Source organism: Alternaria infectoria (assembly GCF_024043175.1).
Source record: "Alternaria infectoria strain BMP 0036 chromosome Unknown scaffold_8, whole genome shotgun sequence".
Classification (NCBI taxonomy): Eukaryota; Fungi; Ascomycota; class Dothideomycetes; order Pleosporales; family Pleosporaceae; genus Alternaria; species Alternaria infectoria.
Genome location: NW_026250697.1, coordinates 1,360,072 through 1,374,944, shown reverse-complemented (window position 1 = coordinate 1,374,944; position 14,873 = coordinate 1,360,072). Strand labels below are relative to the sequence as shown.

The 14,873-nt window shown below is 52.2% G+C and overlaps 6 protein-coding genes across 6 annotated transcripts; 5 read left to right on the top strand and 1 right to left on the bottom strand.

Moving 5' to 3' along the window:
• Positions 1 to 267: 267 nt before the first annotated feature.
• On the top strand, positions 268 to 1,663 carry J4E92_005897 (uncharacterized protein; the record flags this gene model as incomplete). The annotated part of the gene is made up of 3 exons (XM_051497273.1): positions 268 to 314; positions 401 to 1,529; positions 1,580 to 1,663. 3 exons carry the CDS (start codon positions 268 to 270, stop codon positions 1,661 to 1,663), a joined length of 1,260 nt encoding a protein of 419 aa, XP_051352933.1.
• Positions 1,664 to 3,100: 1,437 nt separating this feature from the next.
• On the bottom strand, positions 3,101 to 4,589 carry J4E92_005896 (uncharacterized protein; the record flags this gene model as incomplete). Its single annotated transcript, XM_051497272.1, has 4 exons — positions 3,101 to 3,305; positions 3,363 to 3,778; positions 3,826 to 4,248; positions 4,308 to 4,589. The coding sequence occupies 4 exons, from the start codon at positions 4,587 to 4,589 to the stop codon at positions 3,101 to 3,103; spliced, it is 1,326 nt and encodes a 441-aa protein (XP_051352932.1).
• Positions 4,590 to 5,496: 907 nt separating this feature from the next.
• On the top strand, positions 5,497 to 7,201 carry J4E92_005895 (uncharacterized protein; the record flags this gene model as incomplete). The annotated part of the gene is made up of 5 exons (XM_051497271.1): positions 5,497 to 5,743; positions 5,796 to 6,162; positions 6,216 to 6,476; positions 6,525 to 6,892; positions 6,945 to 7,201. The coding sequence occupies 5 exons, from the start codon at positions 5,497 to 5,499 to the stop codon at positions 7,199 to 7,201; spliced, it is 1,500 nt and encodes a 499-aa protein (XP_051352931.1).
• Positions 7,202 to 8,165: 964 nt separating this feature from the next.
• Positions 8,166 to 10,004, top strand: J4E92_005894 (uncharacterized protein; the record flags this gene model as incomplete). Its single annotated transcript, XM_051497270.1, has 4 exons — positions 8,166 to 8,468; positions 8,509 to 8,776; positions 9,015 to 9,108; positions 9,197 to 10,004. 4 exons carry the CDS (start codon positions 8,166 to 8,168, stop codon positions 10,002 to 10,004), a joined length of 1,473 nt encoding a protein of 490 aa, XP_051352930.1.
• A 287-nt stretch (positions 10,005 to 10,291) lies between these two features.
• Positions 10,292 to 11,267, top strand: J4E92_005893 (uncharacterized protein; the record flags this gene model as incomplete). Its single annotated transcript, XM_051497269.1, has 3 exons — positions 10,292 to 10,463; positions 10,513 to 10,915; positions 10,967 to 11,267. The coding sequence occupies 3 exons, from the start codon at positions 10,292 to 10,294 to the stop codon at positions 11,265 to 11,267; spliced, it is 876 nt and encodes a 291-aa protein (XP_051352929.1).
• Positions 11,268 to 11,692: 425 nt separating this feature from the next.
• Positions 11,693 to 14,479, top strand: J4E92_005892 (uncharacterized protein; the record flags this gene model as incomplete). The annotated part of the gene is made up of 3 exons (XM_051497268.1): positions 11,693 to 12,480; positions 12,531 to 14,244; positions 14,300 to 14,479. 3 exons carry the CDS (start codon positions 11,693 to 11,695, stop codon positions 14,477 to 14,479), a joined length of 2,682 nt encoding a protein of 893 aa, XP_051352928.1.
• Positions 14,480 to 14,873: the final 394 nt, after the last annotated feature.

Sequence of the window (14,873 nt, the reverse complement as noted above, 5' to 3'; positions counted from 1 at the left end):
GTCGCAACACCGAGGATCCTGACATGTTCATACTTCATGGGATATCGTTGACGGGATCCATGCGCTATGCGACGTGCCTGAGGCTGGCGTAGGCCGCAGCGACTACTCCAAAATCGAATCAAGTACACCTGGGCAGTGTCTGCTGCCTGCTCAGCAGCAGGAGGCCTAATATGTGGCAAGGACAAGTGAACAATTCATAAACAGAATCTCATCCTTCAATTTCATCCTTCAATTTCATCCTCTTTCTGTAGCACTCTTCCGAGCGACATGTCTGGCCACGAGATGGAGTTCAAGGCGACTTTGGTGCCACATCGGTCCGACTCGACAGCAGCGAGACAACCGCCTGCGTACGATGCTGCTCGGCTCTATACGTCCGTCTCGTCTTGCTAAAACTTCCTAGGCTATCAGACCCAGCCATTGACCATCGGCTCTGGGGTCTGAATGCTGGAGATCGTTCTCGTGTTCTTGGTCTCTACGATCAAGGCAAGAAACTCGTTCCAAGCTACAACAAAATCCAGAAAAATGTCCAAACGAGGCAGGACCAGATCATGCGATCTGTAAACGGAACCGACGATTGGGATTGGTTCATGCACACCGACGTACCAGGATATGATGGGCTTGAACTGCGAGAAGAGCGCCTTGCCGTGCAGGAAGCAGCACTTAGACGTGAGAAGATCAAGTATTTTTTTGAGCGCGATCCCGAGCTATGTCATCTCATGAGAGAAAGAGAGGCCGTCGAGCGCCCTATCTATCAGGTCGCTGCGGCCTGCGCAGATCTGCAGCTATGCCAATCATTCACGGCAATCATCCTCCAGAAGCTCCCTCGCGAACTGCGAGACCAGATATACAACTATCAGTGGACAGAAGAGCACATCAGAAGCCTAAACGACGCTATCTCATTTGTCCCCAAATATCATTCCGCCGACGAAGCTGGCACAGGAGTACAATATCTCCCTGTGCCACGTTTCGCAAACGCCGCGTTGGTGGGCGAGGAGTTCGCATCTGAAGCTGCAACCACGTACTTCAAGGACCTTTCAAACGTTGAGCTTGACTATCGCTATGTCCGCGCCTACCTTGAACGCGACCGCTTTGGTTCCATGGCATTCTCGTTCAAGGATGCTATACGACGTCTCGTCATCACGATCGATGAGGACTATGGTAATATCTATTCAGGAAAATGGATAGCATGCAGGGCATTGTACGACAACATGAAGAGTCTGCTGATGCTGAGAGATCGTCAAGAACTCAGTGTTGAGATATATCTGGAGTCAGATATGCAATGGAATCTGGCCCTCTTCCAGGCTCTCGAAACCATCAAACCAGTATTCTTGATGATTCGCGAGGCCAACATGGATGTCAAAGTTCTAGGCTACGACTTCTTCAGCACAACCGAAGATTACGATGCAGACGTATTCTCCGAACAACTCAACTACTACCTCACTGCGGGTACTCCAGAAGAGTGGCTGGAGATGAAGGCCAAAGAGATCAAAGAGATGCCGCGGGGTCCGTTTCGGCAGCGATGCAAACGGGTAAGTGGTCCATTATTTTCAGCGAGAGACCAAGCTCATACCAATCGTAGACACTGCGAATCATGCGAAAGAACCTTGAGTCTGTCATGCGAGATTCTCGCAAGGCCGCTGAGTCTGCTAGAGCCAGCGTATAACTACAAGGCACGTCTTGGCAGCGCACACAAAGTTTGACTCCATCTGTCCGTCGTTACTAGCTTCATGTGTTTTCCAGGTATCCTCTAATCTATTTCTTGTGCGTGAAGGTACATGTATCACTAGAATCGTCATGTAGAGTAGGCGGTAAATGGTAATGGGATTTAACTTGGTCCCCCGACCGTGTGCTCAACTTGCTAGATCAAACAAAGCTGGCAACCCAGACATCCATCGCCCTGACTCCCATTCTGCCCCCCTGGATGCCTTCTAGGCTTGCCTCACATACATCTCGCAACGCAAAAATAACTCCCCGTTCCCTCTCATCCTTCACATTCACCTCTATCTCTCTCTCAAAAGAGGGAGAGAGGCAAGCGGAGACTTCCCATTGTCCATCCATCAGTCCCTCGTCACTCTGCACGCGCGTCTCGTTCTCCAGCTGCCACCCGGCCGCTAAAGCCAGCTCGATGAGTCGTTTTGGGCCCAAGACAGTGCGAACATTCGAGATGCTGTTGCCTTTACGGCACTCCAGCGCTGCCTGCGTAAGTGCTGCTAGTACATGAGGCTGAGCAGATGGATGTGTCGCTATCAAAGACCATTCAGAAAGGAGAAGACGCTTGCTGTGCTGTCTGATGGCACGGAAGGTGGAGAGGATGAGCGAGGGGGTGGGGAAGTACCATAGACAGTGGGCGAGCACTGTCGCGTCAAAAGCTTTGTCGCTGCTGGTGAGTGCCGAAGAGATAGAAGACGATATGGGAAGGGAAGAGAGGTATTCCAGGGGGGGTTGTTGAATCCACGTGATTTGTTTTCCGAGCGGTCCTTGTGAGATGTGATCTTGTGCTTGGCCGAGGGTATACGGAGAACCTAAAAGGTCATAAACCCACTACGTCTATACGCCTACCAGGAAAGCAAGAAAAAAAAAATAGTTCGGAAGGACTTACCATAACCCAAGTCTGCTGGATCGACGGCCACTACGCTCCCTTGCTCGCCAACGGCGCAAGCAAGGACAGTCGTACAATCTCCCTGCCCGCACCCTAATTCGAGCACCCTCGAGCCATAAGAGATATTCCATTGCTGGAGGAGCCTTATACGGTGGAGGGTTTGGGCGTGCTGGATGCTGAAGTTACGAGGATCGTGCAAGGAAAGACGAGCAATATAGGCGGCGTCGAGTTCGGCAGCCATCTTGAGCTCGATAGGTGTTGAATAGAAGACTGCAGATTCTTGGATTGCCAGTTGGATTGTGAGGGCCTTTATTCAACTCCAGTACTATTAGGCAGAAGCTGATAAAGATAAGGCGAGTATTGAAGATGACTCAACCGCCTTGTCTGAGTCAAAACCTCCGGAGATAAGGCACGACGTGGAGATACGTAGGAGGATGCGCACTAGATTCATACCACCTTCCGAATTAGACTGCCCTGTCTTCCATCTTCGTTTGCACATCATTACAATTTCGACCTAGGCGCCTCACCATCGTGGTTCCATCCTGGCATGTCCGCGAGGTCCTTCGCACGAGCCGCCCTTCTTGACTTCAGCGCATCACCAGTACCAGGACGCCATCTCCATGCATGCGCGAGGTCATCTGCCAGTGTACCTTCGAGTAACTCGACCACATGCTTACCAATGTTTGGAAGTAGCTTGAAGGTATGGCTACATATCAGGTCAGTAACTCAGCAAAACAGCATTCGTAACGAGGAAGAAACTCACCCGCTATCTCCGGTAGCAAGCACGAAATTCTTCCAATCAGGATGTTCGCACATCAAAAGTGCCGCATCTGCTGTGTCTGTACACCAACACAGATGTCTGTTGAACAACTCTTTGTCTGTGAACTTTGGCAGGAACGTCGCAATAGCTTTGCGGATGCTGACCTCGGAGGCATCCGGATAGGTATCTGTGGGATGCTTCGCAGCAGATCTAGGTACCGAGATGCGCTTTGGTGCCGATGCGCCAAAAGGCTGATGTTGCTTGAAGCGTGTGAAGCCTGGAAATTCGTCGCAGACTTTGATGACGCCGTGTTCGTCAGGCTCGAAGAAGAAGCCCACGTCACCGTTGTAGACTACAGGGACGTTCTTGTACTCTGCGGCTTCGCTGGGAGAGAGTTGAATGTGGGCATATACCCATGCCTGAAGACGTTAATTTGGAAGTAGTTAGCTGAGCTGAAATAACATACCTTCGAAACACACTGGTCTTGCAGATCGACAAGCACGGGACTCCATGCACCAGCCGCAAGAACCACCTTGTCAGCGTAATACCTTGTGCCATCCACCGTTTCAACACCAACGCACACACCTTCAGCCAAAAGAGGCTGCTTGAAGGATCCTGCTCCACCGAAGCCGAATTTGACGCCTTGATCGCGCAGATACCCACCAATGGCATCGATGGCCTTTGCTGCAGCAAGCCAGCCGCCGTCATCGCTATAGACAGCTTTCCAACCTTTGATCTGTTCGCGATCTAGGAGTGGGATCTTCTTCAAGATCTCGTCCTCCGAATCTAGCCATTCTGTTGTCGTCTCTAGGCCAGCACCCGCGTCGAGAAGAGCCTGGTAAGCTTGCTTGAGGTCCTTGAGACCCTTTTCACTGTGGGCGCAGTCAAGCTGCAAATACCATTAGTCTCTAAATATATTTCTTGCTAGGTTGCGCTTGAAATACTCACTCGACCGGTGTTGTGAAAATATTCTTTGAACAGATCGTCTTCTTTCCACATCTGTCTCGCCTCCAGACTCAACTGTAAGTCCACTTTGTTCCGCAAGCGGATGCCCATGATCTTGTTCAAGTCATTTCCAGCCGATTGTGACGATGGTATTGGGTACGTGTCTAGCACTGTGATGTTTGAAGGTTTGTATCCTGAGCGTACGAGATGTAGGGCTGTCGACGACCCTATCGTCCCGCCACCACCAGCAACGATGACGGACGTAGTCTCTCGCGACGGTGCCATGCTGAACTATCAAAGTCTATCGCGCTTGAAATGGCTCGCGTGTTGGAATGGGGAGGCGCTGCCGGAAGTCGTTATCAGTAACGACCCACGATGTAATCCCGCCGGTTAAGTATCCCTAGAGGCTGCACACGCCACCAGCACGGTGACACGATGGCGACGCATTCTCCACGCGCCAGATGCGAGCACGCGAGGTTTTGATTGAGTAATTGAGGCCTGCCGTCCCAAGGATCGCGGCCGTTCTCGCTTGGCGATCCCGACTGTTACCCCTTCCAAACGGGGTTAGGCTGGCGGACGTCAGCGATGCGTCAAGCAGGGGGGGCTCCGTTCCTGCCCGGTTTGAGCATGGAGCAGGGCCACGACCTTCCATGCTTGACATTGCGATAACGAAACTGGGTCTATGCAGCCAAAGGGCGATATCAACAACGCTCTTTTCTATAAAAGTCGCCCTCAACCCGCGGAGCACCTGAACAGCTGACTCACGCCTTGCATCGACCCGACATCCAAGCCTCGCAACCATGTCTAGTGCAAGCTTACCATCCCTTAATCACATTAGTTTCCAACCTCCACTTTTCCAAACTGTTCGCACTTCCATATCCAGCCTAGTCTACACTCTCATCTAAACTGCCCTTCCCCTCGGAAACCGGTCTATCACCGGAGCGATTGACTCCACAAGTCCCTATCAGCTGGACGGGAACGACTCGTTTACCCCAGCTTGGGGTAACATAGTTCCGGGATCCACAGATAAGCCGATGCTGGTCGCGCGGACAGACGGTAGAAGGTAAATGTGTGCGGGAGAGACATGGTGTATATAAAGGTCGCGTGCGATGCCTTTGATCTCGCCTCAGCTCGAAGCTCAGTCGCACCTGCTCCGTATCGTTTTTGGTCTTCCCAGTAGGAGTACTTCAAGATGTCTAAGTTCGACGCTGCTCCTCCCAATACACATGCCGGCGGCGACGACGATGCGCTCCGTACAAAGGGCAACGACCCGCTCAACGCTCCTCCAACATACGATGTCGCCGACGAGAGAATCAATATGGAAGAGTATGCTAGAACAGTTCCAAAGTGGAAGAGAATATGGCAGCACAGCTTGACGCAGATGCTGCTACTCAGTGTGCAGGCTTTCTGCGGTCCTGCTATGGCTGATGCTATTGCTGGTAAGTCGTCTTTGAGCTCATGAAACGGTACTTGGAATTGATAAGTTTGCAGGCCTTGGTGGAGGTGGTCTCGCTACTCCCCAGACTTCGAACATCGCGACCGCTGTCAACTACACCATGCTTGCTGTCTGTTGTGCTCTCGGAGGACCCATCGTCAACAAACTCGGAACGAAATGGGCTTTGGTCATCGGCGCCTGCTCGTTTCCAATCCGCGGCTCTTCCTACTACTGCAACTCCAAGTTCGGAAACCAATGGTACTTGATCTTGGGCGGCTTCTTCACTGGCGTGGGGACGGGCACTTGGTATGTTGCAGAATCCGGAACTATAATGTCACTCGCGCCAGCTGGATCTCGTGGAAAGTACCTGGCACTTTGGATCGTTGCTAGAAACTTAGGGCAGCTTGTCGGTGGTGCTATCAAGTGAGTTTTACAGACTGAAGCCCACTTCGCAGCAGCTAAAATTTGTGTCACAGTCTGTCAAAGAACCACGAGAAAGGTATCGTCGGCGGCATAACTCCGGATACCTATGTCGCCTTTTTGATCATCGAATGTATGGCCTTGCCATTCGCCTTCCTCATCTCACCTCTTGAACGAGTCGTACGCTCAGACGGAACGCGTATCCTTGTCTCTGAAAAGATCGGCACCATTATGGAGTTCAAGCAGATCAAGATCACGATGACGTCGAAGCTTATTTTGCTTTCCGCATTCTGGGCCATATGGTCGTTCTTCTACAGGTCAGCCAACACACGATCATAAAGGAGCGGCAGCTAATTAGCTATTAGTGGGACGTGGTCGACCTATCTTGGAACCTACTTCAGCGTCCGCGCCCGCGCTCTCTCCTCCCTCGTCTCGCCCTTCTTCTGTATCGTCGGTTGTTTCGGTCTCGGGTTCATCCTCGATCTCAAGGGTGTCAGCCAACGTCGTCGTGCACAAATCGGTCTCTTTACCGTCGTGCTTCTCAACCTTGGTGTCTACATCTGGTCCATCGTCATGCAAGTCAGATTCAACAGCAATGACCCAGGCAAGATCGACTGGGATGACTCGCTGTATGCGCGTTCTTTCTTGCCATACTTCTTTGTGCAGACGACCGGTCCTTTGTCGCAATCTTACATGTACTGGCTACTCTCTTCTTTCGCAACAGACGCTCAAGGTATGTCTCATCATTCGGCAAGTCTTCTTGATCCATCGCTGATGATATACAGCAAACGTACGTAATGGTGCAGCTTTCCGCTGTCTCGAGGCCATCGGACAAGCCATCTCGTACGGAATGAACACCCAAATCAAGACATCCCCTCTCATCGGCTTCTGCGTCACTTTTGGCTTGATGGCACTTGCGCTAGGTCCGATGCTGGTACTGGTGAACCAGACGCCTGATCGCATCCCCGCTGATGTGATTGCGGAAGAGCAGTACCGCGAAGAGAAGAAGATCGGTAATGTGAACGTCGAAACCAAGGTCTAAGGCCTGTTTAATTAACGATATCTCGATGAGACTGGAATGGATTTCTCTATGCGCTCGTAGTATAAAGCGTATACAATGCCAGAGACGGGTTCGACATTGCCATCTGACATATGCACCAGCTGTGTGACATTGCAACTAAATATGCATAGTTGATTTCTGGCATATAGGATAGCAACACTCTGGGTGATGCTTTGCTGCAGATATGATTAGAAAACAATAATGTAGGAGTGTGTATATGATCTAGCCGCAGAGGTTAGATATTAGTCTTTTTCCTCCGCGACAAATAACTAATCAGTCGCTAAGACATTACAAGCTTTTGTCTAAAAACCTTCGCATAAATTGCGGCATGGATCGTGGCCACACATAGTGCGGCATGTGAAAGAGGGAAATGTATTAATAAGCTGCGAGTCGCCCTTCGGATTGCCGTCACTAGAACCACCCACTGCACTAGCTAAAAATGATTTCACGTTGTTTTGATGGATTCAGTCTCTTCGCTGAATACGCTTTGCACCCAGACACATTAATGCATGAGTGGCGCGTCAGGGAGCTTGACTTCTAGCCTCATTGCCCATGTTCGATATCCTCGTGGAGCGGCATGACCCTTGCAACTATATCCCATTGAATACAAGCTTCAGGCCGGCACTTAAGGTTGTATGCTAAGACGCGTGTTGCTGATGAGCTAAGCACTAGCCGAATGGGGAAAGACATGGAGCTTTGTTGGCAACGGGCCGATCGATGAAGTATGCGAGTGTTTGGACGTGTATCAGATAGTGAATCGAGCCAGACTGGCGGCTTCCTTACGTGCGTACAGCGGGAGAATCTATGTATACCTGGCCGACACGATTAAAAAACAAGTGTACATAAAGACAGTATTGGGCGAGCAATAGAGGTCAACTTTCATTGGCTATCACGGCAGCCTTGCTACGTCCCTTTGTTTGTCAAGCCCTCATTTTCACATTTCAAGATGACTATCACAGCAGAGAACAACTTAGAGTACCGCCAGGGTAAGCTCTTCGTGCACGCCATCGAGGAGAAAGCGCAATGGATACCGAACAACATGTACATGCGTTATGCGCCGGATGACTGGTTGCACAGCGGTTACAAAACGATTACATGGAAGCAATACGCAAGTGCCATCGATAAGATGGCTTTCTGGTTTGACGAGCGGCTTGGTAAAGCGGTGGATTGCGAGACGATTGCTTATTTCGGGCCCAACGATCCACGGTATGCCATCTTGATACCAGCTATTGTAAAGAATGGACGGAAAGTAAGTGTCAGATCGTTCGGTGTGACCTCACGGCTGACAGCCTCTGTATTTGCTGATTCCCGATGGACGAGTGACCAAAGAGGGGCTTGCGGGCTTGATTAAAGCGAGTAGTTGCAAAGTATGGCTCTATCCAGAAGACGATGCCGTAGGGCCGTTGGTCGATGCAGATTCAGGCTTGAAGCTATGTGCTTTGCCGTCGCTTGAATGGATGCTTGACAACGGAGGCCAAAAGCGATACACGTATGACAAAACGTTTGGAGAGGCCAAATGGGATGAAATCGTCATCATCCATACATCAGGCACTACTGGTAAGCTGTCTGAAATGATCTGTTATCTCATAAGCTCACTTCTCTTTAGGCGAACCCAAGCCTATCTTTCACACAAATGGCATGTGGAGCGGATTAGGGAATGTGCCGATACTGAGTCGAAGACATTGGCCCCGCGGCATTGAGTACGAAAGCTGGATCGGGAAGACGTCTCTCAATCCATGTCCACCGCAATGGATAGCCGGCTTACATGCGATGGTTTTGAGCCCGCTCTTCCTAGACAGTCCCTGCGTCATGACGCCCCGGGACGAAGTTTCCCTGACTCCTAACCTGTTCAAGAAGATCGTGTCGATGAACAGAATTGAAGGCATTAGGTAAGTTCTGACTGTACGAAGTGCATATGAGACATATACTGACTTCGTACCTCTACCTCTGCAGATGCCCTCCATTCACTATCAATAGCCTCTACGCGGACCCAGAAACTCGACAAATGCTGAAGTCACTGGACTTCATTGTGTACACGGGTGCACCCTTGGATCGAGCGATTGGGGACGACCTTTGTCAGCATACGAGATTGAGCCCGATGATTGGCTCCACGGAAAATGGAGATCAGATTGGCCTACGACCAGCCGATAGAAAGCTCTGGTATACCCATGACTTTGTTCCAGAAAATGGTCATAGGATGGTGCCTTTGGACGCAGGCTCGGACGGTCTCCACGAGCTCATATTGGAGCAGGTTGGAGATGGGCGTACCAATCCTTTTCAGACATCCTTCTGGAACACAGCACATCGTTTCCTGGAGCGGATCGAAACGAAGGAGCTCTACAGGCCCGTCAAGGACTCTGACGGTCGCACGCGATGGGCGTTTTCTGCCCGCAAAGACGACTTGACGAAGCTGAGTTGGCTGGCAAAGTTTCATGCGCAGGATATTGAAAGGCGTATTTTGCAACATCCAGACGTCGAAAATGTGCTGGTAGGTGGAGAAGCCCGGCCTGCGCCGTATGTTATCGTTCAGGCAAAGGAAGGTGTGCTGGACGGAAAGAGCGAGGTGCAGTTGCTTGATGAGCTTTATGATGGGGTTATTGCTGCCACCAATAAGGCTGATTTGAGTGAGATCAGAATTCCCAGGGAAACGATCATGATTGCGAAGAAAGAGAAGCCGCTCAAGGTCAGCTTGAAGCAGTTGGTCCAGAGGAAGGCTGTTGAGCAGGACTATTCGGAGGAAATCGAGCAAGCATATGTGCGGCTGGAGAACAGCAGGAAGCCTTAGGCCCATCAAATGATATTTGACCTCTCCAGCAGCCGATCCTTCTTCGCGACATGTTGTTTGGTGTGGTGTCTTAAGTCGAGTCAGCCGAACCTAGGTGCCTAGGAAGGCGCGTCTGGCAAAACGCGCTAACGGCATGAACCTCGGCATGGCCAGTGATGATGTCGGCCGTTGCGGTTGAGTTACTCCGCATTTCAGGAAGGAGCGCCCATAAACCTTGAGGTGTCTTCTCAGCTAGAAGACTAAAAACTCTGTTTTATCTCCCAAGTGAACGCGGTATTTTAAGTACAATGTCTTACTCCAAGCGCATCGATCAGATTGCAGGCCATCTCAACTACCCCAAGGGTATGTTAGCTGGCCAAACCGCCATTATCACTGGTTCAGGACAGGGAATCGGCGCCGAGGCTGCGAAACTGTTTGCGAAGGAAGGCGCGAAGGTTGTGGTTGCCGATGTAGATGCCAGTAAGTCAATGCAGTCGCTGCATGCAAACACGGGCTGATGATGTTGTAGAGAAGGCAGAATCGGTAGCTGCGGAAATCAACGAGTCTGGTGGCAGCGCCCTGGCTGTCGCAGGCGATGTGCTCGACGACGCCTACATCAAGACGCTTATTGCAAAGGCCGCTGAGTTCGGAGGCGGCAAAATCCACATCATCGTGAATAACGCCGGCTACACATGGGATGGCGTCATCCACAAAATGACGGACAAGCAATGGCACACGATTGTCGACCTGCACGCGACAGCGCCTTTCAAGATTGTGAGGGCTGCGGCGCCATATTTCAGGGTCAAGGACGGCGAGCCGAGGAATATCATCAACATCTCCAGCACAAGTGGAGTGAACGGCAATGCTGGACAAATCAACTACGCCCTGGCGAAGGCGGGTGTGACCGGCATGACCAAGACCATTGCGAAAGAGTACGTCTTCCCTCTCTCCCTCGAATGTATTTCCCTCTAACGTGTCTGCAGATGGGGTCCTCAATTCGGCGTGCGCTCCAACACAGTAGCCTTTGGACACATCCAGACACGGTTGACGGCGGCGAAGGAGGCGGGCGCATTTATCACCACGCCCGACGGCGAGAAGGTAGCGCTGGGAATACCACAGGCGCAAAAGGCAGGCGCAGGGCAGGGCCAGGAGCACATGGACATTCCTCTGAGGAGACCGGGCACGGCGACCGAGGCGGCGAGTGCCGTGCTGGCGGTTGCGAGTCCGCTGTTCAGCTATGTAAACGGAGAGACGATCAAGGTGACTGGAGGGCGCGGCATGTAGAAAAGTGCAAGCCTCGTGCGACACCTGACAAACTTCTTTCCAAGCTCAAACACATGCCGTGGTGATGCAGTCGCAAAGATGGACAGCTATGGTTTCAACTACCAAGATCTTGGACAGGGTCTCGGCACCCATGTTCCGCTCCGCCATCCCCAGATGCTGGATGCACATCAGCCACCTGCATCCGACAAGACGCAGCCCCTCGTCCGCCTTCTTCTTGCCTGTATTGATATAGTTGTCGTCGTTCCTTATACCCGTCCACCATGTACATGCCCAATCGATAGCCCATCTACCCAATTACCATTCAAAGCATACGCGTACGCAGCATTCGCTTCCTGCGGACTATTCGCCGCGGGCGAGCGAGCATCCCTTACCACGACACCGCGCACCACGTGTACGACAACACCCTCACGTGGTTTTAGCTCGCCATGAGCGACGAGAAACATGGCTACGTCCGCGAGCCATCTCCGCCACCCATCCCCACATACGACGAGGCGACTTCCTCGCGCAACGCCCCTGCGCGCCTCGGGCCCAACGAGACCAGCGACGATGCCGAGCGGCAAGGCCTCCTGAGCCCGGATGTGCGCATACAAGCCGACCCGCGCAGGCGCAATGGATACTACCAGGCCCCCTCCGTACAGTCGGTCGACGACGATGGCGACTCGGATCTCGGGAGTCCGGTGCGAGAGAGCCAGGACGAGGACCTGCGCCAGACCATGGAGGAGATGGACATTCTAGATCCAGAGTCGGCTGAGGAGGGGCGGTCGCGGCGGAATAGATCGAGAGGCCGGTTCTCGAAACGCTTCTACAGCATCAGACATTCCCTATCCAGTTGGAATCTGCCGCGAATACCCTGGCCCAGCTGGCGTCCCAACTTCAGCGCCATGACGGACCACATACCGACGATACCGGAAGAATATAAGCCGGGATGGTCGATTATCGCGCGATTGTTCGGTCTCATCCTGATCATCGTCCTGGTATACCTCCTGGTCGTCAGCGAGGTGGTGCCCATGGGCGGAGGCTTCGGCACGCCCTTCAACCCCGAGTGGGTACGCTCGACGGCTATGGAGAGCGTCGAGAGCTGGCGAATTGAGAAGAATCTGGAATACATTACAAGCTACGACCACATAGGGGGCACTGAGGGGAGTTATGTGCTGGGGCAGTGGATCGAGGGCAAGTTCAAGGATGCGCACATGGACACATATACCCACGACGAGTACGTTACACATTGTGAGACGCCACAAAGGATCACGCTAACTTCAGCAGGTACTACGTATACATGAACTATGCGAAGAAGGGCGGACGGAGGGTCGCCATCGTCGAGCCACAGGATAAGAAGTGGGAGGCCAAACTCGAAGAGCCGTCCGTCTTCAATCCTGCCAAAGCGCAAACGCCCGCCTACCATGGCCTATCTGCGACAGGAAACGCCACCGGGCCCTTGATATATGTCAACTACTGCGACAAGAAAGACTTCAAGCGATTATGGGATAGCGGGGTGGACGTACAAGGAGCGATTGCGCTCTGCCGATATTACGGAACACAGCCAGATCTATCCATGAAGATCAAGGCTGCGCAAGATGCTGGGGTTGTGGGAGTCTTGGTATACTCGGACCCAGCAGATGACGGCTTCAAGAAGGGGAATCCCTGGCCAGATGGCAAGTGGCGGCCTGGAGACAGCGTGCAGCGAGGATCCGTCGGACAGACAAATATGATTATGGGGGATGTGCTCACGCCTGGACTGCCGAGCTTCAAGAAGGTGGAGCGCATGCCCCGAGACAAGAACCCGGCCTTGCCAAAAATCCCAAGTCTACCGCTCTCGTGGAAGGATGCGCAGAAGCTGCTCAAGTCGCTCAAAGGCTCAGGCGAGCAATTGCCAGATGAATGGATTGGTGGTGTACCGGATGTTGGTGAGCACTGGTATTCTGGTCATCCAAAGACTTCGCCAAAGGTGTTCCTGCAAAACGACCAGGATGAGGTCGAACAACAGCGGATCACCAATGTTTTCGGATCTCTCAAGGGCAGCGAAGATCCGGCTAGCAAGATCATAATCGGCAACCACCGCGATTCCTGGTGTTTCGGTGCGGCAGACCCTGGCTCTGGCACGGCTGTCATGCTCGAAGTTGTACGTGTACTAGGCGAGTTGCGCTCGCAAGGATGGCGACCGCTCCGCACAATCGAATTTGCGTCCTGGGACGCTGGTGAATACAACAGAATCGGCTCTACCGAGCATGTTGAAGCCAACGTACAAGCCCTTCGAGATAGCGCCATCGCCTACCTGAATGTCGACGTAGGTGTAACGGGTGACAAGCTGTGGGCCAAAGGCTCTCCGATCTTCCAACACGCCTGGACGCGCGTGCTCGACCGACTTTCCGACCCCCGGGAGAACAAGACTATGAAGGAGCTGTGGGAGACCTCGGACTCCAAAATTGGTAACCTAGCTGCTGGAAGCGACTACGTTGCTTTCCAATCCATTGCTGGTACCTCCTCACTCGACTTCGGCTTCACCAGCAAAGAGGGTCAATCAAACCCCATTGCGCGCAGCTGCTACGAGACTCTCTCCTGGATGCGCAAATACATCGACCCCGGTTTCGCTTACCACGCCGTGCTCGCCCAACTCTGGGTTCTTCTCATCCTCGAGCTCGCTCAAGAGCCCATCATTCCTATGAAGATTGATGACTACGCCCGCGCTCTGCAGGAAGAAGGCCAGCAGTTGTTGGACTGGACCGAGAAGAAAAGCGGTGGTGGCGAGTACGACATTGAGATGTTCCAACCTCTAGTCGACAGTCTGAGCATGTTCAAGAAGAAAGCAGAGACGTTCGGTCGGTGGGAACAAAGCTGGTATAACCAAGTCTATGCCACTGGTGGCTTCGAAAGTAGCGGTGTCACAATACAAAGGGTAGGCCACAATGGGAGGATCGCAGGTTTCGAAACAGACTTGCTTGATCTCGCGAGGGGAAAGGACGACAAGGGGCCGCATGGTGTAAGTTTCTCGCCTCCGCCATAAATATGGTTATCAGTAACTAACACACAGACAGTTGCCCAACCGCGATCAATACAAACACGTCGTATTCGCCCCCGACCTCAACAACGGCCTCGAAGCCAGCGTCTTCCCTTTCGCACGTGAAGCAATCGAGAAGAAAGACTGGGATGCTGCATCCAAAGCCATCAAGAAGACGGCGGATATATTGAACCGCGCGAGCGACCGGCTCGGCTAAGATATGTGTGTATATGTACAGCAAAGTTGCATTTCCGCGGTGTTTGGGCGTAGCGAAAGACTGGCTGCATAACATTACTGGGTCGGGGATATATCTCGTATCTAGTGCCGGGCCTCGGCTTTCTCATATGGGTGTCATATTTATCTCTGTTTGGTGACCTTCGTCATCATCGCTAGCTAAGAGGCTGTTTGTTGGGCCACTTTTTCACGTGCTTGTGCTAGCCTGACTCTGTCCACGTCTATATAAAGTCTATTCTCTGTGCTCTTCTGCTTCAATTATCGTCCTCCCTTATTTCGCCATCCTTATGAACATAACAAAATGCCACTCGCTTGGATGATGCCCAGGTGTCGGTGAGAATTCTGCTGCTTTCCAAAAACATTCACCGTACTCTATA